Genomic DNA, 22,138 nt, shown 5'->3' on the forward strand with positions numbered 1-22,138 from the left:
GAATTGTACTTATGTGGCTTGCACAGTGTGCACATTGAGCCTAGATTACCATATGGGATAACAGCACATTTTATTTCAAAGACGCCATCTAGCCCTTTTCACCTTACTACCATCAGAAAGCAGGAGATCCACAAGTAAGGATTTAGAAACAGCTTCTTCCTCTTCATCATTAGATTGCTGAACAATCTAAAAACAATCTCATTTTGCCTTCATTGCACTATGTAATTCTGTAATTTATGAGGAAGAGGTTCTATAATACATGCTGTGCAGTCCAGGCAGCATCCTAGTAGGTCTCCTCTGCACCCTCTCTAAAGCGTTCACATCTTTCCTATAATGAGGTGATGAGTATGGAACACAATACTCCAAGTATGGTCTTATTAAACTGTAATGTTATTAAGCAGTACTTTAACTCAATTCCCCATTCTAATGAAGGTCAACACACTATATACAAGAGATTCTGCAGATGCTAGAAATTGAGAGCAATTTCACATGAAATGCTGGAGGAACTCACCTATGAAAGGCAACACCTATGAAAATAAGTAAACAGTTGAAATTGCAGGCAGAAGTCTTTCTTCAAGACTCAACAAACTATATGCCTTCTTAGTAACCCTATCAACTTGCATAGCAACTTTGAAGTATCTATCAACATGCATTCCAATTATTGTCTTTCCTTCACAATGCTAAGAATCCTGCCATTAACCCTGTATTCTGCCTTCAGGTTTGACCTTCCAAGTGAATCACTTCACACTTTTCTGGATTGAACTCCACCTGCCTCTTCTCAGTCAGCTCTGCAACCTGCCAATGGCCTGCTGTAACCTATGACAATCTTGTTTACTATCCACAACACCACCATCTTCCCAGTCATCTGGAAACATGATAACCCAGGCTTTCAATTCCTCATTTGAATGGGATGATCAGTTATTCTTAGCCCTGTTCCAGATTCCCAGCCTGGAATCTATGGACCCCTCAGTTAATGGCAGTTGAGTTCATAATGGCATAAAATCGGTTGGGAACCCCTGGTCTAGATGAAGGATTCTCCATTATATAAAAAAAGTGATTTTTCTCCATTTTACTTAAAGATTTTGTATGTCGTGGAGGCGGATACGATAGGGTCTTTTAAGAGACTCCTGGATAGGTACATGGAGCTTAGAAAAATAGAGGGCTATGGGTAACCCTAGGTAATTTTTATGGTAAGGACATGTTCGGCACGGCTTTATGGGCCGAAGGGCCTGTATTGTGCTGCAGGTTTTCTATGTTTCTATATTGTTACACCTGTATTGTCTTTTTCTAATCTGGAATTGGGTTAGCAAATTGCTGATATGAATAAAGAAATGTATGTGTTGCAGAAATGAAACAAACAAACACAGCAACTGGAAAGGAGAGGCCTGTGAAACGTGCAGACTTCTCTGTCACTGCTTTCAGGTAGGATTCAGTAATGCTTCATTACAAGAATTGACTGCACATTACAGATTTCACTAGATCAATGAGTAAAGAGAAAGTGCCACACTTTTTGGTAAAACCCTGTTGATTTTTCCCACTGGTCATGGAAAGTGCTGCTCATACCATGTATTGAATTCTTCTTTTCCTGTAAGCAATTTCAGGGAAGTAGAAGATTGAGAGGAGATTTGATAGGGGTAAAGAAAATTGAGGGGTATAGATAGGGTAAATTCAAGCAGGCTTTTCCGACTGGGGTTGGGTGAAGCTGCAGCTAGTGGTCATGGGTTAATGGTGAAAGATGAAATGTTTGAGGGGAACCTGAGGGGGAAATTTCTTCACTCAGAGGGTCATGAGATTGTGGAACAAGCTGCCAGCAGAAGTTGTAGTTATGGGTTCAATTTCAACATTTAAGAGAAATTTGGATAGGAATATGCATGGGAGGGGTATGGAGAACTATGTATGGTCCAGGTGCAGTTCTATGAGACAAGGCAGATTAATAGGTTGGCACAGACTAGGTAGGCCAAAGGGCCTGTTCTGTGCTGTAGTGTTGATCACTCTAGGACGTGATGCATTTTGTGGAGAATAAAGTGGAACAGTAATGTAAAAGAAATGGTAATATAGACTAAGATATATGGGATCCAAGGAGACTCACTGGATTGGATTCAAGATTGGCTTGGCTAAAAAGGACAGAGATCATGGTTGAGAGGTGTTATTCTGAGTGAGTGTGTTCTGCAAAGATCATTGCTGTGAAATATGTAAACAAATTGTAGGAAAATGTAGATCATAAGACCATAAGGCAGAATTAGGCCTTTCAGCCCATCAAGTCTGCTCTGCTATTCCATCATGGCTGATCCTGAATCCCACACAACCCCATACACCTGCCTTCTCACCATATCTTTGATGCCTAGACTAATCAAGAAATGATCAACTTTTGCCTTAAATATACCCACAGACTTGGCCTCCACTGCAGTCTGTGGCAGAGCATTCCACAGATTCACTACTCTCTGGCTAAAGAAATTCCTCCTTACCTCGGTTCTAAAAGGTCGCCCCTCAATTTTGAGGCTGTGCCCTCTAGTTCTGGGTACACCAATGAGTACAGGCCCAAAACTGCCAAACACTCCTCATATGTTAATCCCTTCATTCCTGGAATCATCCTCGTGAACCTCCTTTGGACTCTCTCCAATAGCAATGCATCCTTTCTGAGCTATTGGGCCCAAAACTGTTGACAATTCTCCACCTGTGGCCTGACTATTGTCCTATAAAGCCTGAGCATTACCTCCTTGTTTTTATATTTATTCCCCAAATGCCAACATTGCATTTACCTTCTTTACCACAGACTCAACCTGTAAATTAACCTTCTGGGAGTCTTGCACGAGGACTCCTAAGTCCTTCTGCACCTCTGATGTTTGAACCTTCTTCCCATTTAGATAATAGTTCGCACTATTGTTCTTTTTACCAAAATGCTTTATTGTACACTTTCCAGCACTATATTCTATCTGCCACATTTGTAGATAGGGCTCAAAAGTAGGTTTTCAGATGACACAAATGTCGATGGAATTGTGGACAGTTGATATAGTATTCCAAGTGTGTAGCAGGATGTCGATTAGTTGGACATATGAGCAGAGAAATGGCAGATGGAGTTTAATCTGGACAAATTGTGTTGCACTTCGGAATGTTAACTGTAAAGGAAAAGTAAACAATAAATAACAGGATCCTTGCAACCACATGAATCATTGGGTGCAAGTCTATGGGTCCATGAAAGTGGTAAGACCAGCGCATAAGGTGGTAAAGAAGCCTTACAGGATGCTTGCCTTCATTGGTCAGGGCACTGAGCATACCAGGAAGACGTCCAGATCCTGCTGCAAGCTTTGATATTTTTCCTCACCCACCAATCTTGGTATCATATGCCGATCCAGTTTACTACAGTGCCATCCAGATCTTAGATATAGATGACAAACAACAATGGGCCCAGTACCAATCCTTCTTTGCACACCACTTGTCACAGCCCTCCAGTCAGAGAGGCAACCATCCGCTACCACTCTCTGGCTTCTCTCACGAAATCAATGTCTAATCCAATTTACTACTTCAACCTGAATGCTAAGCTACTGAACCTTCTTGAACAAGTTCCCACGCGGGACATTGTTAGGACCTTTCTAAAGTCCATGTAGACAACATCCACTGCCTAGCCTTCATCAACTTTCCTGGTAACTTCCTTGAAAAACCTCTATAAGATTGGTTGGACACAACCTACCACAGTCAAAGACATGTTGACTATCCTTAATCAGTGCCTGTCTATCCAAATGCTTATATATCCAGTCCTTTAGAATACATTCCGATAACTTGCCCACTACTGATGTCAGGCTCACCTGCCAATAATTTCCTGGCTTATTCTTAGAACCTTTGTAAAACAATACAACAACATTAGCTATCCTCTGGTACCCCACCCGTGGCTAAGAACATTTTAAATACCTCTGCTAGGGCCCCTTCACTTTCTGTACTAGCCTCCCACAGGGTCCAAAGGAAACCTTGTCAGTCCCTGGGGATTTATCCAACCTAAATTGCCTTAAGACAGCAAACACCTCCTCTTCTGTAATCTGTATAGGGTCCTTGACATCATTGCTGCTTTCTCTCACTTCTATGGACTGTGTCCAACTCCTGAGTAAATATAGATGTTAGAAGTCGATTTAAGATCTTCCCCATCCCTTTCAGCTCCATGCATAGATGACCACTCTGATCTTCCAGGGGACCAGTTTGGAGGTCCTTGGGATTCTCCTTCACCTGGTCTGCTAGATCAATTTTGTACCTTTTTTTTTAGCCCTCCTGATTCCCTCCTTAAGTGTTCTTGTGTATTTCATTCAGTTCTCAACTACCTACCTCATTTCATCCTTCCTGTCTATACCTGCTATGCACTTTCTTTCTTCTTCTTCTTCTCCTTCTTCTCCTTCTTCTTCTTCTCCTCGTCCTCGTCCTCCTCCTTCATCTTCCTCCCCCCCCCCCCAATATCTCTTGAAAACCAAGGTTCCTTAACGCTGTTGTCTTTACCTTTTTATTCTGACAGGAACAGAAAAATGACGTACTCGAATTTCAATTTTGAAGGCTTCTCACTTGCCAAGTGCACCTATGCCAGAAAACAACCTATCCCAATCCACACCTGCCAGACCCTTGCCAGACCCATCAAATTTAGCCTTTTTCCAATTTAGAATCTCAACCAGAGGACCACACCTATCCTTCTCTTTAACTACATTGAAACTAATGGCATTAGAAGGGGTCATGAGAAGGCCTTGGCGAGCAGGATTAAGGAAAACCCCAAGGCATTCTACAGGTATATGAAGAGCAAGAGGATAAGACGTGAGAGAATAGGACCAATCAAGTTTGACAGTGGAAAAGTGTGTATGGAACTGGAGGAGATAGCAGAGATACTTAATGAATACTTTGCTTCAGTATTCACTACAGAAAAGGATCTTGGTAATTGTAGGGATGACTTACAGCAGATTGAAAAGCTTGAGCATATAGACATGAAGAAAGAGGATGTGCTGGAGCTTTTGGAAAGCATCAGGTTGGATAAGTCTCCGGGACCAGACGAGATGTACCCCAGGCTACTGTGGGAGGTGAGGGAGAAGATTGCTGTGTTCTGGCAATGACCTTTGCATCATCAATGGGGATGAGAGAGGTTCCGGAGGATTGCAAATGTTCTTCCCTTATTCAAGAAAGAGAGTAGAGATAGCCCAGGAAATTATAGACCAGTGAGCCTTACCTCGGTGGTTGGTAAGTTGATGAAAAAGATCCTGAGATGCAGGATTTATGAACATTTGGAGAGGCATATTATGATTACTGATAGTCAGCATGGCTTTGCCAAAGGCAGGTCGTGCCTTACGAGCCTGATTGAATTTTTTTAAGGATGTGACTAAACACATTGAAGGTAGAGCCGTAAATGTAGTGTATATGGATTTTAGCAAGGCATTTGATAAGGTACCCCATGCAAGGCTTATTGAGAAAGTAAGGAGGCCTGGGATCCAAGGGGACCCTGCTTTGTGGATCCAGAATTGGCTTGCTCAGAGAAGGCCAAAGAGTGGTTGTAGATGGGTCATATTATTCATGGAGGTCGGTGACCAGTGGAGTGCCTCAGGGATCCGTTCTTGGACCCCTTTGTGATTTTTGTAAATGACGTGAATAAGGAAGTGGGGGATGGGTTAGTAAATTTGCTGATGACACAAAAGTTGGGGGTGTTGTGGATAGTGTGGAGGGCTGTCAGAGGTTACAGCGGGATGCAAAACTGGGCTGAGAATGGCTGATAAGTGTGAGGTGGTTCATTTTGGTAGGTCAAATATGATGGTAGAATATAGTATTAATGGTAAGACTCTTGGCAGTGTGGAGGATCAGAGGGATCTTGGGGTCAGAGTCCGTAGGACAGTCAAAGCTGCTGTGCAGGTTGACTCTGTGGTTAAGAAGGCCTTCATCAACCGTAGGATTGAGTTTAAGAGCTGAGAGGTAATGTTACAGATATATAGGACCCTGGTCAGACCCTACTTAGAGTACTGTACTCAGTTCTGGTCGCCTCACTACAGGAAAGATATGGAAGCCACAGAAAGGGTGCAGAGGAGATTTGAAAGGATGTTGCCTGGATTGGGGAGCATGCCTTTTGAGAATAGGTTGAGTGAACTCAGCCTTTTTTCCTTGGAGTGGCAGAGGATGAGAGGTGACCTGATAGAGGTGTACAAGATAATGAGAGGCATTGATCGTATGGATAGTTAGAAGTTTTTCCCAGGGCTGAAATAGTTAACACGAGAGGGCACAATTTTAAAGTGCTTGGAGGTAAGTGTAGAGGAGATGTCAGTGGTAAGTTTTTTTTACAGAGAGTGGTGAGTGCGTGGAATGGGCTGCTGGCAACAGTGGTGGAGGTGGATATGATAGGGTCTTTTAAGAGACTCCTGGATAGGTACATTGGGCTTAGGAAAATAGAAGGCTATGCAGTAGGGTAATTCTAGGTCCAGTCCCAGTGACTTATCTAACTTAATGCTTTTCAAAAGCCCGAGCACATCCTCTTTTTTAACGTCTATGTGCTCAAGCGTTTCAATTCGTTATAAGTCATTCCCACAATTGCCAATGTCCTTTTCCCTGATGAATACCGAAACAAAATATTCATTAAGTACCTCTGCTCCCTCCTCTGACTCCATGCACACGTTGCTACTATAGCACCTGATTGGTCCTATTCTCACATGGTTTATCCTCTTGCTCTTCACATACTTGTAGAATGTCTTGGGGTTTTCCTTAATCCTACTCACCCAGGCCTTCTCAAGGCCCCTTTCTAGCTCTCCTAATTTCATTCTTAAGCTCCTTCCTGGAAACCTTGGAATTTTCTAGAACTCTATCAGTACCTAGTTTCTTGAACCTTTCATAAGCTTTTTACTTCTTAACTAGATTTTCCACATCCTTTCCTCATCCTGTTGATGATATAATCCATCAATGTGGCCATCCCTTTCTTCTTCCTCAGTTCCACCCAGAAGACGAGCTCTACAGTCTATCCTGTCTGAGCACTGCTGTGACATTTTCCCTGATTAGTAATGCTTCCCCTCCCCCTTTAATACAACCTGCTCGATCACATCTCAAACAATAGAACCTGGAGTACTGAGCTGCCAGTCTTACCCGCTTGCAACCAAATCTCACTAATGGCTACAATATCATAATTCCACATGCTGATCCATGCCCTAAGCTCTAATGGCTTTCCTACCCCTTACATTGAAATCTATACAATTCGGAACATAAATCTGGCACTCTGGTTCCCATCACCCTGCAACTCAAGTTTAAACCTCCTCCCCCCCAGTGCAGCACTAGCAAACCTTCCCGCAAGGATATTAATTCCCCTGTGGTGCAAACTGTCCTGTCTGTAGAGGTCCCACCTTTCCTAGAAGAGAACTCAATGATCCAAATATCTGAAGCCCTTCCTCTTGTATCATCTCCTTAGCCACGTGTTTAACTGTATGATTTTCCTATTTCTGGCCTCACTAGTAAGTGGTACAGGTAGGAATCAATCCTGAGATCACAACTTTGGAGGTCCTGTCCTTCAACTTAGCACCTACATTTGCAGGACTGTGTCACCCCTCCTACCTATGCCATTGATACTGATGTAGTCCAGGGCTTCTGCCTATTCATCCTCTCACTTAAGTGTGCTATGGGCTCTGACCTGAGATGTTCCTGATCCTGACACTTGAGAGGCTGCATACCCTCTGGGGATCTCATTCTTGTCCAGGGAGCCTTTTGCCTGTTCCCCTAACCATTGAATTCCCTATCACTGCAGCTTGCCTCTTCTCCCCTTTTCTCTCTGAGCCACAAAACCAGACTCAGTGCCAGAGATCTGACAGCTGTGACTTTCCTCTGCTCGGCCATTTCCCCCTCCTAACACTATCCAAAATGGTATATCTGTTGTTGACGGGAATGGCCAAAGGGGTACTCTGCACCACCTGTCTATCTCCTTCCCCCTCCTGACAGTCATCCTGTGTCCTGCACTTTGGGTGCCGCCACACCTTGTATGTCCTGTTGATCAACCCCTCAGCCTCTGAATGATCCAGAGTTCATCGCGTTCCAGCTCCATTTCCTTAACACGGTTTCAAAAACCTGTAGCTGGATGCACTTCTTGCAGGTGTAGTCATCAGGGACACTGGAGGTCTCCCTGCCTTCCCACATCCTGCAAGAGGAGTATTCCACTATCCTGCCTGGTGTTCCCCCTGCTCTAACTGTGCAAAGAGAAAGAAAGACAAAAATATTTAAATAAAAAAATCTACTGTGTCTCCTTGCCTGATGCAAAGCCTGAACTCCCCACTGTAACACTGGCCCACTCTCACAATGGCTGCTCCACTTAAATCTAACTTTTTATCAGCTTGTGCTAAGTGCCTAATTATGCACTATTTAATGTCTCCTTGGGAACCGTGGCACACAGATGCCTGACTACCCTTGCTTCTTTTGAACACTCTGTCCTGCTGCGTGGAAGGTTCAGGATAGATGCATCTCAAAGATGAAGTATTCTAAAGGAGGGATGATGCAACCATAGCTAACAAGGGAGGTCGAAGACAGCAAAAAGCAAAATAAAGGGCATGTAATATAGCTAAGATTAGTGGGAAGTTAGAGGATAGAGAAGCTTTTAAAACCAACAAAAGACAACTAACAAGCCAGAAGGAGAGAAATGATGAATATCAAGGTAAGTTAGCCAATAATATAAAAGAAGATAAGCTTTTTTCAGTTATATAAAGAGTAAAATAGAGATGAGAGTGGATATCGGGCTCCTGGAAAATGACGCTGGATGGGTACTAATGGGGGATAGAGAAATGGCAGATGAACTGAATAAGTATTTTGCTTCTGTCCTCACTGTGGAGAACACTAGCAGTATGCCAGAAATTCGAGTGTCAAGGGGAAGAAGTGAGTATAGTTGCTATTAGTAAGGAGAAGGTGCTTGGGTCTGAACGTAGATAAGTCACCTGGACCAGATGGACTACACTCCAGGCTTCTGTGTGAAGAGAGTATGGAGGCATTGATCCTTCAAGAATCACTAGATTCTGGAATGGTTCCAGAAGACTAGACAATTGCAAATGTCACCCCTCTTTTTAAGAAAGGAAGGAGGCTGTAGAAAGGAAATTACAGGCCAGTTAACCTGACTTCAGTGGTTGGGAAGTTGTCCATTATTAAGGATGAGCTTTTGGGGTACTTAATGTACATAATAAAATAGGCCAAAGTCAGCATGGTTTCCTTGAGGGGAAATCTTGCCTGACAAATCTGTTGGAATCTTTTGAGGAAATAACAAACAGAGTAGAAAAGGAGAGTCAAGATAAGAGCCCGTGGTATTACAGGAAAGATACCAGCCTGGATAGGATATTGTCTGACTGGCAAGAGACTAAGAGTGACAATAAAGTCTACCGGTGACTAGTGGTGTTCCACATGGACGACTACTTTTTATTCTATTTGTCAGTCATTTGGATGATGGAAATCCAAGCAACAAACACAAAATGCAGGCCAGGCAGCCGAAACCCTTTGTGACAGGACTGGAGGGGAAAAAAAGCTGAGGAGTAGATTTAAAAGTTGGGGTTAGGAGAGAGAAAACACAAGGTGATAGGTGAAACCTGAAGGGGGAGGAATGAAATAAAGAGCTTGGAATTTGATAGGTGAAAGAGACAGAAGGCCATGGAAGAAAGAAAAGGGGGGAGGGACAGCAGAGGAAGTCGATGGGTGGGCAAGGGGATAAGGTGAGAGAGGAAAAAGGGCATTGGAAATGGTGAAGGGGGGTGGTGGGGGGCATTACCAAAAGTTCGAGAAATCGATGTTCCTGCCATCGGGTTGGAGGCTACCCAAACGGAATATAAAGTGTTGTTCCTCCAACCTGAGTATGGCCTCATCACAACAGTGGAGGAGGCCATGGATAGACATAGACACAGGAATGGGAAGTGGAATTAAAATGGGTGGCCACTGGAGATCCCGGTTTTTCTGGCAGATGAAGTGTAGGTAGTTGGTGAAGTGGTCTTCCAATCTACGTTGGGTCTCACTGATGCACAGGAGGCATACCGGGAGCACCAGACACAGTATATGACCCCCAATAGACTTTTAGGTGAAGTGTCGCCTCACCTGGAGGGACTGGTTAGGGCCTTGAATGGTAGTAAGGGAGGAGGTGTAGGGGCAAGTGTAGCACTTGTTCCACTTGTAAGGATAAGTGCCAGGAGGGAGATCAGTGGGGACAAATGTACAAAGGAGTTGTGTAGGGTGTGATCCCTGAGGAAAGCAGAAAGTGAGGGTGAGGGAAAGAGGTGCTTGGTGGTGGGATCCCGTTGGTCCTCCCCCAGTTTGTCCTCCGAAGGTGCAATACTTCTCACTTAACTGCATTTTTTTTTTTAGTCCATTTTTCTAGCTGGTCCAGATCCCACAGCAAGCTTTTCTCACTGTTCACTACATCCCCAGTCTTAGTGTTATCCGTAAATTTTCAGATCCAGTGAACCATATTTTCATCCAGTTGATTGATGAAGGTAACAAACAGCAACAGACCCGGCACCAGTCCCTGCGATGCTCCACTTGCCACGGGTCTCCACTCAAAGAGGCAGCCATCTACTACCAATCACTGGCCTTTCCTGCGAAGCCAATGTTGAATCCAATTTACTACCTCATCTTGAATGCCAAGCGACTGAACCTTTTTGACCAACCTCCATGCGGGACGTTGTCAAAGATCTTGCTAAAGTCCAAATAGATAATGTCCACGGTCCTTCTTTCATCAGCTTTCCTGGTAACCATCTTGAAAAGCTCCATAAGACTGAATTGGCACTTCAACACGCACAACACGCTGGAGGAACTCAGCATGCCATTTTGCCATTTCCCCTGGCAGTTTATTCCACAAACATGAGAAAATCTGTAGATGCTAAAAATCCAAGCAATATGCACCAAATGCTGGAGGAACTCAGCAAATCGACAGCATCTATGGAGAAGAATAAACAATCGACGTTTCAGGCCGAGACTCATCATCAGGACTCAGATCAATTCCACTATTCAATTTATCTGTGTGACAGTATTAACTCCTCAGATCTACTTGAAGCCTCCTCTCTTTCACTCTCTGGCATTTCATCTCATCTTTCCTGTAGTGTGGCAAATTGAACTGCAGATGCTTCAAGTGTGGCTTAGTTAAAGTATTGTTACAACTGTAACATGACATTCAAATCCTCATACTGAATGCCTTGGCCAGTTGAAGGCAAGCATGTCAATCACTTTCCTCATCACCCTGTCTGTGTTTCCTTATTCAGAGAACAAGTGTACCACTATTCAACAACATTCTCCAGGTTCCTGTCATAGCCACATGACAAAAGAGGAGGAGCTGTTGCTGGTCTTAAACTGCATAAGTCTCTGGGGTCTGACCAAGTGTACTTTAGGACATTGTGGGAAGCCACAAAAGTGATTGCTGGAGCTCCAGCACAAATATTTGTACTGTTCGTATCTTTGTTAGCTATGAGTGTGATACTGGAAGACTGGAAGCTTTTGTGCCTTCAAGGATAAAACAGAAAAATAATACTTGTAGTTAGATGATGTGGACAAGGGACTAAGCTAATACATTGCATCAGTATTCACCAAACAGAAGAACAGCTGAGTGGTGTATACTTTTATGCTTGGGCATTTTGAAATCAAGCAAGAGATGGTACAGTGTCTCTTGAAGAAAATTAAGGTGCATTAAGTACCAGGGATATATCACAGGCCACTGAAAGAGGTAAGGGAGGAAATTGCTGGGCCTTTACAAAGGTCATTGTAACATCATGAGGAACAGGCAAGGTTTTAGAGGACTGTAGGGTAGCCTGCGTTGTTCCTTGACTCAATAAGGATAATCCAGGAAATTATAGGCTGGTGAGCCTTACATAAGCAGTAGGGATGCTGTTGGAATGCATTTTTAGGGATAGGAATTACTGGCATTGGGAAACTATGGCCTGATTAGGAACAGTCAGCCATGACTTTGTGCAGGACAGGTCATGTATTAGAAAGCGGTGACGGTGATGATTGATGAAGATAGAGCAGTGGATGTTGCCTACATGAGTTTTAGTAAGGCAATGTCGAAGGTCCATCTTTGTAGAAGATTAAGATGCATGGGACCCATGGAGTCTTGGTAGTTTTAATTTGGAATTAGCTAGATCATAGATCATAGATCTGAGACATTACCAGAGCTGAAGAACAGCACTATTGTCAATAGGTCACAAAATATTGTACTCTAGAGTTGTCTTGGATTGTTAGCCTTCTGTAATTGAGCTGTGAGAGCCTGTTAATTGAGGCAATCTTCTAATAAAAATATAAACAAAAGTAAATTTTAACTGTGGGTAGCATAAATCTACATACAAATGACTTTAAAATATTGCGTCTAAATAGATGAAGCAAACTGTGTATGAGGTATGTGAGAGAGAGATAAATGTGTATATAAAAATATTCTGTTTTCATTTATGTTTTTGAATGGTAACATTAATATCTGTTTGTTCTGACATCTTTTGAAGTTTTATATGTGGAAATGCAGAAATTCCTATTCCTTTGCATTGGGAGAATATAGATCGAGACAAACCGTACCAGGTAGGTCATTTTATGCAGCTGATTTCAGAATCTTAAAGACCATAAGATATAGGAACAGAATTAGGCCATTTGGCCTATTGAATCTGATCCCCCCATTCCATCATGGCTGATTTATTATCTCTCTTAACCCCTTTCTCCTGCCTTCTCCCTATAACACTCTACATCCTGACTAATTAAGAACCTATTAGCTCTTATTTTAAATACAGTAGATTCCAGTTAATTGTGACATGTTGGGACTGGAAAATTTTGACCCAGTTAAGCAGCTGCCGAAGTTTCATAGAAATAGTTAAAAAGGTATACAGTAAAAAAGACAAATTACCGTTTAACTAAATAACAAATTATGCATTTAAATGAAATACAGAACAAATAAGAACACTATCAAAACTACCACAGTACTATAAAACTGTGTATTAGTTTCTTATAGTTATAGATGGAGGAATTAATTCAGTGTACACTGCTATAATCATTTGATTGACTACAAATAAACATTAGGCCAAAGCAATACACACATTGCGCTGGAGGATCTCAGCAGGTCAGGCAGCATCTATGGATGGGAATAAAGAATCGACGTTTTGGGCAGAGACCCTTTATCAGGTCAGTCCAGATGAAGGATCTCGGCCTGAAACGTCAACTGTTTATTCCCATCCACAGATGCTGCCTGACTTGCTGAGGTCCTCCAGCACATTGTTTGTATTGCTCTGAATTTCCAGCATCTGCAGTACCTCTTTTGTCTAACATTAGTGCAGACACCTGTCAAACAATGTTTTCAGTGATTACATCTTCCAGATTTTCATTGTCATTGTAACATTTAAAATGATTGTCGATTCCTTCAAATTCTTAGTAGTTCCTAATTTGTTGAAGTTGTGAAATTATTTCATTTTCACTCCCAGCTGTTTCTGGTATCTCCAAGTCTGAATGCTTGAAACTACAGTGAAAAAACAGTACTGAATTGTCTTATGGCTTTTATTCACCAACTATCAACGACAAAAATCAATGCTTTTTGAATGCAAACACACACAAGTGACACTGTTTCAAAACTGTTCACTCTAAGCACAATGTAGTGTCGAACAGCCACACAATGCATATGATTAACACAAGTTAGAAACGGGTTGGCAACAGTCTCCTGTCCCAGTTAAGCTGCATTTAAGCCCAAGTAAACAAAGGGAATCCCAGCTGTTTTCTAGATTTTGTTTTTGTTTTTTTAAGAGTTGTTCCAAATAAGCAGCTGCCTTGATTAACCAATGGCCCAAATAACTGGAAACCATTGTAGGCCTGATGACTTGCACTTCACAGTCATCTGCCGCAATGAATTCCACAGATTCACCACGCTGTGGCAGAAACTCCTCCTTATCTCTGCTCTAAAGGGATGTCCTTGTATTCTGAGGCTGTACCTTCTGGTCTGAGACTCCCCCACTATGGGAAACATCCATTCCACAAGCTCTCTATCTCAGCCTTTCATATAGAAACATAGAAACAGAGAAAACCTACAGCACAATACAGCCCCTTCGGCCCACAAAGTTGTGCCGAACATGTCCCTACCTTAGAAATTACTAGGCTTACCTATAGCCCTCTATTTTTCTAAGCTCCATGTACCTATCCAAAAGTCTCTTAAAAGACCCAATCATATCCACCTCCACCACTGCTGCCGGCAGCCCATTCCACGCACTCACCACTCTCTGAGTAAAAAATCTTACGCCTGACATCTCCTCTGTACCTACTCCCCAGCATGTTAAACCTATGTCCTCTTGTGGCAACCATTTCAGCCCTGGGAAAAAGCCTCTGACTATCCACACGATCAATGCCTCTCATCATCTTATGCGCCTCTATCAGGTCACCTCTCATCCTTTGTCACTCCCAAGGAGAAAAGCTCGAGTTCACTCAACCTACTCTCATAAGGCATGCTACCCAATCCAGGCAACATCCTTGTAAATCTCCTCTGCACTCTTTCTATGGTTTCCACATCCTTCCTGTAGTGAGGCGACCAGAACTGAGCACAGTACTCTGTTGGGGTCTGACCAGGGTCCTATACAGCTGCAACATTACCTCTTGCCTAAATTCAATTCCACGATTGATGAAGGCCACTACACCATATGCCTTCTTAACCACAGAGTCAACCTGCACAGCTGCTTTGAGCGTCCTATGGACTCGGACCCCAAGATTCCGCTGATCCTCTGCACTGCCAAGAGTATTACCATTAATACTATATTCTGCCATCACATTTGACCTACCAAAATGAGCCACCTCACACTTATCTGGGTTGAGCTCCATCTGCCACTTCTCAGCCCAGTTTTGCATCCGATCAATGTCCCACTGTAACCTCTGACAGCCGTCCACACTATCCACAACACCTCCAACCTTTGTGTCATCAGCAAATTTACTAACCCATCCCTCCACCTCCTCATCCAAGTCATTTTTAAAAATCACGAAGAGTAAGGGTCCCAGAACAGATCCCTGAGGCACTCCACTGGTGACCGACCTCCAGGCAGAATTTCACCCATCTACAACCACTCTTTGCCTTCTTGTGGGCAAGCCAGTTCTGGATCCACAAAGCAATGTCCCCTTGGATTCCATGCCTCCTTACTTTCTCAATAAGCCTTGCATGGGGTACCTTATCAAATGCCTTGCTGAAATCCATATACACTACATCTACTGCTCTTCCTTCATCAATGTGTTTAGTCACATCTTCAAAAAATTCAATCAGGCTCGTAAGGCATGACCTGCCCTTGACAAAGCCATGCTGACTATTCCTAATCATATTATACCTCTCCAAATGTTCATAAATCCTACCTCTCAGGATCTTCTCCATCAACTGATGTAAGATTCACTGGTCTGTAATTTCCTGGGCTATCTCTACTCCCTTTCTTGAATAAAGGAACAACATCTGCAAACCTCCAATACTCCGGAACCTTTCCCGTTCCCATTGATGATGCAAAGATCATCGCCAGAGGCTCAGCAATCTCCCCCCTCGCCTCCTACAGTAGGCTGGGATACATTTCATCCAGTCCTGGTGACTTATCCAACTTGATGCTTTCCAAAAGCTCCAGCACATCCTCTTTCTCAATATCTACATGCTCAGGCTTTTCGGTCTGCTGCAAGTCATCACTACAATCACCAAGATCCTTTTCCACAGTGAATACTGAAGTAAAGTATTCATTAAGTACCTCTGCTATTTCCTCTGGTTGCATACATACTTTCCCACTGTCGCACTTGACAGGTCCTAATCTTTCACGTCTTATCCTCTTGCTCTTCACACACTTGTAGAATGCCTTGGGGTTTTCCTTAATCCTACCTGCCAACACCTTCTCATGGCCCCTTCTGGCTCTCCTAATTTCCTTCTTAAGCTCCTTCCTATTAGCCTTATGTTCTCCCAGTGAGAGATCTGACACCTGACCAGGTTCATTTCCCAATAGGAAATCAAGTACAGCCTCTCGTCTTGTTGGCTTATCTACATATTGTGTCAAGAAACCTTCCTCAACACACCTAACAAACTCCACCCCATCGAGTTCTCGGTATTCTCAGGAAGGAGGGTGAGCAGCCAGATGTTGCGGTCCATGTAGTGACCAATGACGTGTGTAGGAAGGAGGAGGAGGTCCCGCAAAGAGAGTTTAGGGAGTTAGGTGCAAAGTTGAAGGGCAGGACCTCCAGGGCTGCAACCTCAGGATTGCTACCTGTGCCACGATCTAGTGAGGCTAGAAATCAGAAGATAATGCAGCTAAATACGTGGCTAAGGAGTTGGTGCAAGAGGGAGGACTTCATGTTTCTGGACAATTGGGCCTTGTTCCAGGGAAGGTGGGACCTGTTCTGACGGGACGGGTTGCACCTGAACTGGAGGGGGACTAACATCCTTGCGGGAAGGTTTGCGAGTGCTGCTCCGGGGGGTTTAAACTAGATTTGCAGGGGGAGGGGAACCAGAGTGTTAGAGCAGATAGTGAGGTGGAGGAGGATAAAGGTCATGCGAGAACCGCAAGTATAGTGCATAGCGTAAAGCCAGATCTAACATATAAAGAGGCTTTGAGGAAAGAGAAACAGAATAAAGGGTGTAAAGGTAGTAAGGTAGAAGGGCTAAAGTGCATGTACTTCAATGCAAGCAGCATCAGGAACAAAGGTGATGAACTGAGAGCTTGGATACATACATGGAATTATGATGTAGTGGCCATTACAGAGACTTGGCTGGCACCAGGTTAGGAATGGATTCTCAATATTCCTGGATTTCAGTGCTTTTAAAGGGATGGCGGGGGGAAGGGGAGGAAGGGTGGCATTACTGGTCAGGGATACTATTAGAGCTACAGAAAGGGTGGGTAATGCAGCAGGATCCTCTTTTGAGTCAGTATGGGTGGAAGTCAGAAACAGGAAGGGAGCAGTTACTCTATTGGGAGTATTCTGTAGGCCCCCTGGTAGCAGCAGAGATACCGAGGAGCAGATTAGGAGGCGGATTTTGGAAAGATGCATTAATAACAGGGTTGTTATCATGGGTGACTTTAACTTCCCTAATATTGATTGGCACCTGATTAGTTCCAAGGGTTTAGATGGGGCAGAGTTTGATAAGTGTGTCCAGGATGGATTCCTGTCACTGTATGTTGACAGGCCGACTAGGGGGAATGCCATACTAGATCTAGTATTAGGTAACGAACCGGGTCAGGTCACAGATCTCTCAGTGGGTGAGCATCTGGGGGACAGTGACCACCGCTCCCTGGCCTTTAACATTATCATGGAAAAGGATAGAATCAGAGAGGTCAGGAACATTTTTAATTGGGGAAGGGCAAATTATGAGGCTGTAAGGCTAGAACTTGCAGGTGTGAATTGGGATGATGTTTTTGCACGGAAATGAACTGTGGACGTGTGGTCGATGTTTAGGGATCTCTTGCAGGATGTTAGGGATAAATTTGTCCTGGTGAAGAAGATAAAGAATGGTAGGGTGAAGGAACCATGGGTGACAAGTGAGGTGTAAAATCTAGTCAGGTGGAAGAAAGCAGCATACATGAGGTTTAGGAAGCAAGGATCAGATGGGTCTATTGAGGAATATAGGGTATCAAGAAAGGAGCTTAAGAAGGGGCTGAGGAGAGCAAGAAGGGGGCATGAGAAGGCCTTGGCAAGTAGGGTAAAGGAAAGCCCCAAGGCATTCTTCAAATATGTGAAGAACAAAAGGATGATAGGAGTGAAGATAGGACCGATTAGAGATAAAAGTGGGAAGATGTGCCTGGAGGCTGTGGAAGTGAGCGAGGTCCTCAATGAATACTTCTCTTCGGTATTCACCAATGAGAGGGAACTTGATGACGATGAGGACAATATGAGTGAGGTTGATGTTCTGGAGCATGTTGATATTAAGGGAGAGGAGGTGTTGGAGTTGTTAAAATACATTAGGATGGATAGGTCCCCCGGGGCCTGATGGAATATTTCCCAGGCTGCTCCATGAGGCGAGGGAAGAGATTGCTGAGCCTCTGGCTAGGATCTTTATGTCCTCGTTGTCCACGGGAATGGTACCGGAGGATTAGAGGGAGATGAATGTTGTCCCCTTGTCCAAAAAAGGTAGTCTGGATAGTCCAGGTAATTATAGACCAGTGAGCCTTACGTCTGTGTTGGGAAAGCTGTTGGAAAAGATCCTCAGAGATGGGATCTATGGGCATTTAGAGAATCATGGTCTGATCAGGGACAGTCAGCATGGCTTTGTGAAGAGCAGATCGTGTCTAACAAGCCTGATAGAGTTCTTTGAGAAGGTGACCAGGCGTATAGATGAGGGTAGTGCAGTGGATGTGATCTACGTGGATTTTAGAAATGCATTTGATGAGGTTCCACACGGTATGCTTATTCAGAAAGTCAGAAGGCATGGGATCCAGGGAAGCTTGGCCAGGTGGATTCAGAATTGGCTTGCCTGCAGAAGGCAGAGGGTCGTGGCGGAGGGAGTATATTCGGATTGGAGGTTTGTGACTAGTGTCCCATAAGGATTGGTTTTGGGACCTCTACTTTTCATGATTTTTATTAACAAACTGGATGTGGGGGTAGAAGAGTGGGTTGATAAGTTTGCAGACGACACAAAGGTTGGTGGTCTTGTGGATAGTGTAGAGGATTGTCGAAGATTGCAAAGAGACATTGATAGGATGCAGAAGTGTGCTGAGAAGTGGCAGATGGAGTTCAACCCGGAGAAGTGTGGGGTGGTACACTTTGGAAGGACAAACTCCAAGGCAGATTTCAAAGTAAATGGCAGGATACTTGGTAGTGTGGAGGAGCAGAGGGATCTGAGGGTACATGTCCACAGATCCCTGAAAGTTGCCTCACAGGTAGGTAGGGTAGTTAAGAAAGCTTATGGGATGTTAGCTTTCATAAGTCAAGGGATAGAGTTTAAGAGTCATGAAGTAATGACGCAGCTCTATAAAACTCTGGTTAGGCCACACTTGGAGTATTGTGTCCAGTTCTGGTCGCCTCACTATAGGAAGGATGTGGAAGCATTGGAAAGGGTATGGAGGAGATTTACCAGGATGCCGCCTGGTTTAGAGAGTATGCATTATGATCAGAGATTAAGGGAGCTAGGGCTTTACTCTTTGGAGAGAAGGAGGATGAGAGGAGCTATGATAGAGGTGTACAAGATAATAAGAGGAATAGATAGAGTGGGTAGCCAGCGCCTCTTCCCCAGGGCACCACTGCTCAATGCAAGAGGACATGGATTTAAGGTAAGGGGTGGGAAGTTCAAGGGGGATATTAGAGGAAGGTTTTTTACTCAGAGAGTGGTTGGTGCGTGTAATGCACTGCCTGAATCAGTGGTGGAGGCAGATACACTAGTGAAATTTATACTTTATTGTCGCCAAACAATTGATACTAGAACGTACAATCATCACAGCGATATTTGATTCTGTGCTTCCCGCTCCCCGGATTACAAATGTTAAATATAGTAAAAAATTAGTAAATATTGAAAATTCAAATTATAAATCATAAAAAGAAAATAGAAAAATGGAAAGTAAGGTCATGCAAAAAACCCCAGAAGCAGGCCCGGATATTTGGAGGGTATGGCCCAGATCCGGGTCAGGATCCATCCCACAGTCTTATCACAGTTGGAAAGAAGCTGTTCCCAAATCTGGCTGTATGAGTCTTCAAGCTCCTGAGCCTTCTACCGGAGGGAAGAAGAACGAAAAGTGTGTTGGCTGGATGGGTCGCGTCCTCGATTATCCTGGCAGCACCGCTCCGACAGCGTGCGGTGTAAAGTGAGTCCAAGAACGGAAGATTGGTTTGTGTGATGTGCTGCGCCGTGTTCACGATCTTCTGCAGCTTCTTTCGGTCTTGGACAGGGCAACTTCCATACCAGGTTGTGATGCATCCTAGAAGAATGCTTTCTACGGTGCATGTATAAAAATTAGTGAGGGTTTTAGGAGACAGGCCAAATTTCTTTAGTTTTCTCTGGAAGTAAAGGCGCTGGTGGGCCTTCTTGGCAGTGAACTCTGCTTGGTTGGACCAAGTCAGGTCATTTGTGATATTGACCCTGAGGAACTTAAAGTTTTTGACCTGTTCGACTTGCGCACCACCGATGTAAGTTGGGTCGTGCGGTCCGCTACTCCTTCTGAAGTCAACAACCAATTCCTTCGTCTTGTTGACGTTGAGGGATAGGTTATTGTCTTTGCGACAATGTCAAATTTAAGAGACTACTAGACAGGTATATGGAGGAATTTAAGGTGGGGGAGGCAGGGTTTAAGGGTTGGCACAACATTGTGGGCCGAAGGGCCTGTACTGTGCTGTAGCATTCTATGTTCTGAACCCCTTGCTCTAGGGAGATGCCAATCGATATTTGGGAAATTAAAATCTCCCATCTCAACAACTCTGTTATTATTACACCTTTCTAGGATCTGTTTCCCTATCTGCTCCTTGAAATCCCTGTTACTATTGGGCGGCCTATAAAAAAACACCTAGTAAAGTTATTGTTGTTACTGTTCCTAACCTCCACCCACATAGACTCTGTAGACACTCCCTCCACGGCGTCCACCTTTTCTGCAGCCGTGACATTATCTCCGATCAACACAAAATAATCTTCAGATTCTGGGGTCAAAGCAACACTCACAACATGCTGGAGGAACTCAGCAGATCGGGCAGCATCCGTGGAAAAGATCGGTCCTGACGAAGGGTTCCGGCCTGAAACGTCGACCGATCTCTTCCACGGATGCTGCCCGACCTGCTGAGTTCCTCCAGCGTGTTGTGAGTATCTCTGATCAACAGTGCCATGCCCCCACCTCTTTTGCCTCCCTCCCTGTCCTTTCTGAAACATCTAAAACCCAGCACTTGAAGTAACCATTCCTGTCCCTGAACCATCCAAGTCTCTGTAATGGCCACCATATCATAGCTCCGAGTACCGATCGATGCTGTAAGCTCATCTGCTTTGTTCATAACACTCCTTGCGTTAAAATAGACGCATCTCAAACCTTCGGTCTGAGCGTGTCCCTTCTTTGCCTTCTGTGGGCAAACCAATTCTGGATCCACAAAGCAGTGTCCCCTTGGATCCCATGCCTGACATGATTGATATTAAACACACAAAAAAGTGGGTCCCAACATTGACCCCTGCAGAACACCACTAGACACTGGCAGCCAACAGAAAAGGTTCCTTTTATTCCCACTCTTTTCCTTGTGCAAGTCAGCCAATCGTCTTTCCGTGCTAGTATCTTTCCTGTAATACCATGGGTTCTAATTTTGCTTAGTAGCCTCATGTGCGACACCTTGTCTAAAGCCTTCTGAAAGTCCAAGTAAACAACACCTTCTGACAATCCTTCGTCTACCCTGCTTGTTATTTTCTCAAAGAATTCCAACGAATTTGTTCGACAAGATTTTCCCTTAAGGAAACCATGCTTTGGCCTATTTTATCAAATGCTCCCAAGTACCCCGAAATATCATCATTAGTAATGGACCCCTACACCTTCCCAACTACTGAAGTCAGACTGGCCTATAATTTCCTGTCTTCTGCCTCTCTTCCTTCTTGAAGAGTGGTGTGACATTTCCAATTTTCCAGTTCTCTGGAACCATTCCAGAATCCAGTGATTCTTGTAAGATCATTACTTACACTTCCAGAATTTATCATTTACCTCATTCAGAACCCTAGGGGGTAGTCCATCTGGACCATGCGACTTATCTAGGGTCAACCATAAGACATAGGAGCAGAATTGGGTCATTTGGCCCATTGTGTCTGCTCTGCCATTTCATCATGGCTGAGCAATTTTCCTCTCAGCCCAATCTCCTACCTTCTCCCCATATCCGTTCATGCTCTGACCAATCAAGAATCGATCAACCTTTGCTTCAAATGGCCTCCGCGGCTGTCTGTGGCAATGAATTCCACAGGCTCACTACTCCCTGGCTAAAGAAACATAGAAACATAGAAAATAGGTGCAGGGGTAGGCCATTCGGCCCTTCGAGCCTGTACCGCCATTCAGTACGATCATGGCTGATCATCCAACTCAGAACCCTGTACCAGCCTTCCCCCCCCCATACCCCCTGATCCCTTTAGCCACAAGGGCCATATCTAACTCCCTCTTAAATATAGCCAATGAACTGGCCTCAACTGTTCCCTTGGCAGAGAATTCCACAGATTCACCACCCTCTGTGTGAAGAAGTTCTTCCTAATCTCAGTCCTAAAAGGCTTCCCTTTTATCCTCAAACTGTGACCCCT

General features: G+C 44.0%; 1 protein-coding gene across 5 annotated transcripts in view; it reads left to right on the forward strand.

The window, feature by feature from the left end:
* LOC140202465 (protein mono-ADP-ribosyltransferase PARP11) overlaps positions 1–22,138 on the forward strand; it is a 143,210-nt gene that overhangs the window by 65,712 nt on the left and 55,360 nt on the right. For all 5 annotated transcript variants that reach the window (XM_072267332.1, XM_072267328.1, XM_072267331.1 and 2 more), the window contains 2 exons: positions 1,347–1,422; positions 12,432–12,504. In XM_072267332.1, coding sequence (XP_072123433.1) covers positions 1,347–1,422; positions 12,432–12,504 — 149 coding nt within the window. The remainder of the gene's footprint in view (positions 1–1,346; positions 1,423–12,431; positions 12,505–22,138) is intronic.

The sequence above is a fragment of the Mobula birostris genome, chromosome 9 (assembly GCF_030028105.1).
Source record: "Mobula birostris isolate sMobBir1 chromosome 9, sMobBir1.hap1, whole genome shotgun sequence".
NCBI classification, from domain to species: domain Eukaryota; kingdom Metazoa; phylum Chordata; class Chondrichthyes; order Myliobatiformes; family Myliobatidae; genus Mobula; species Mobula birostris.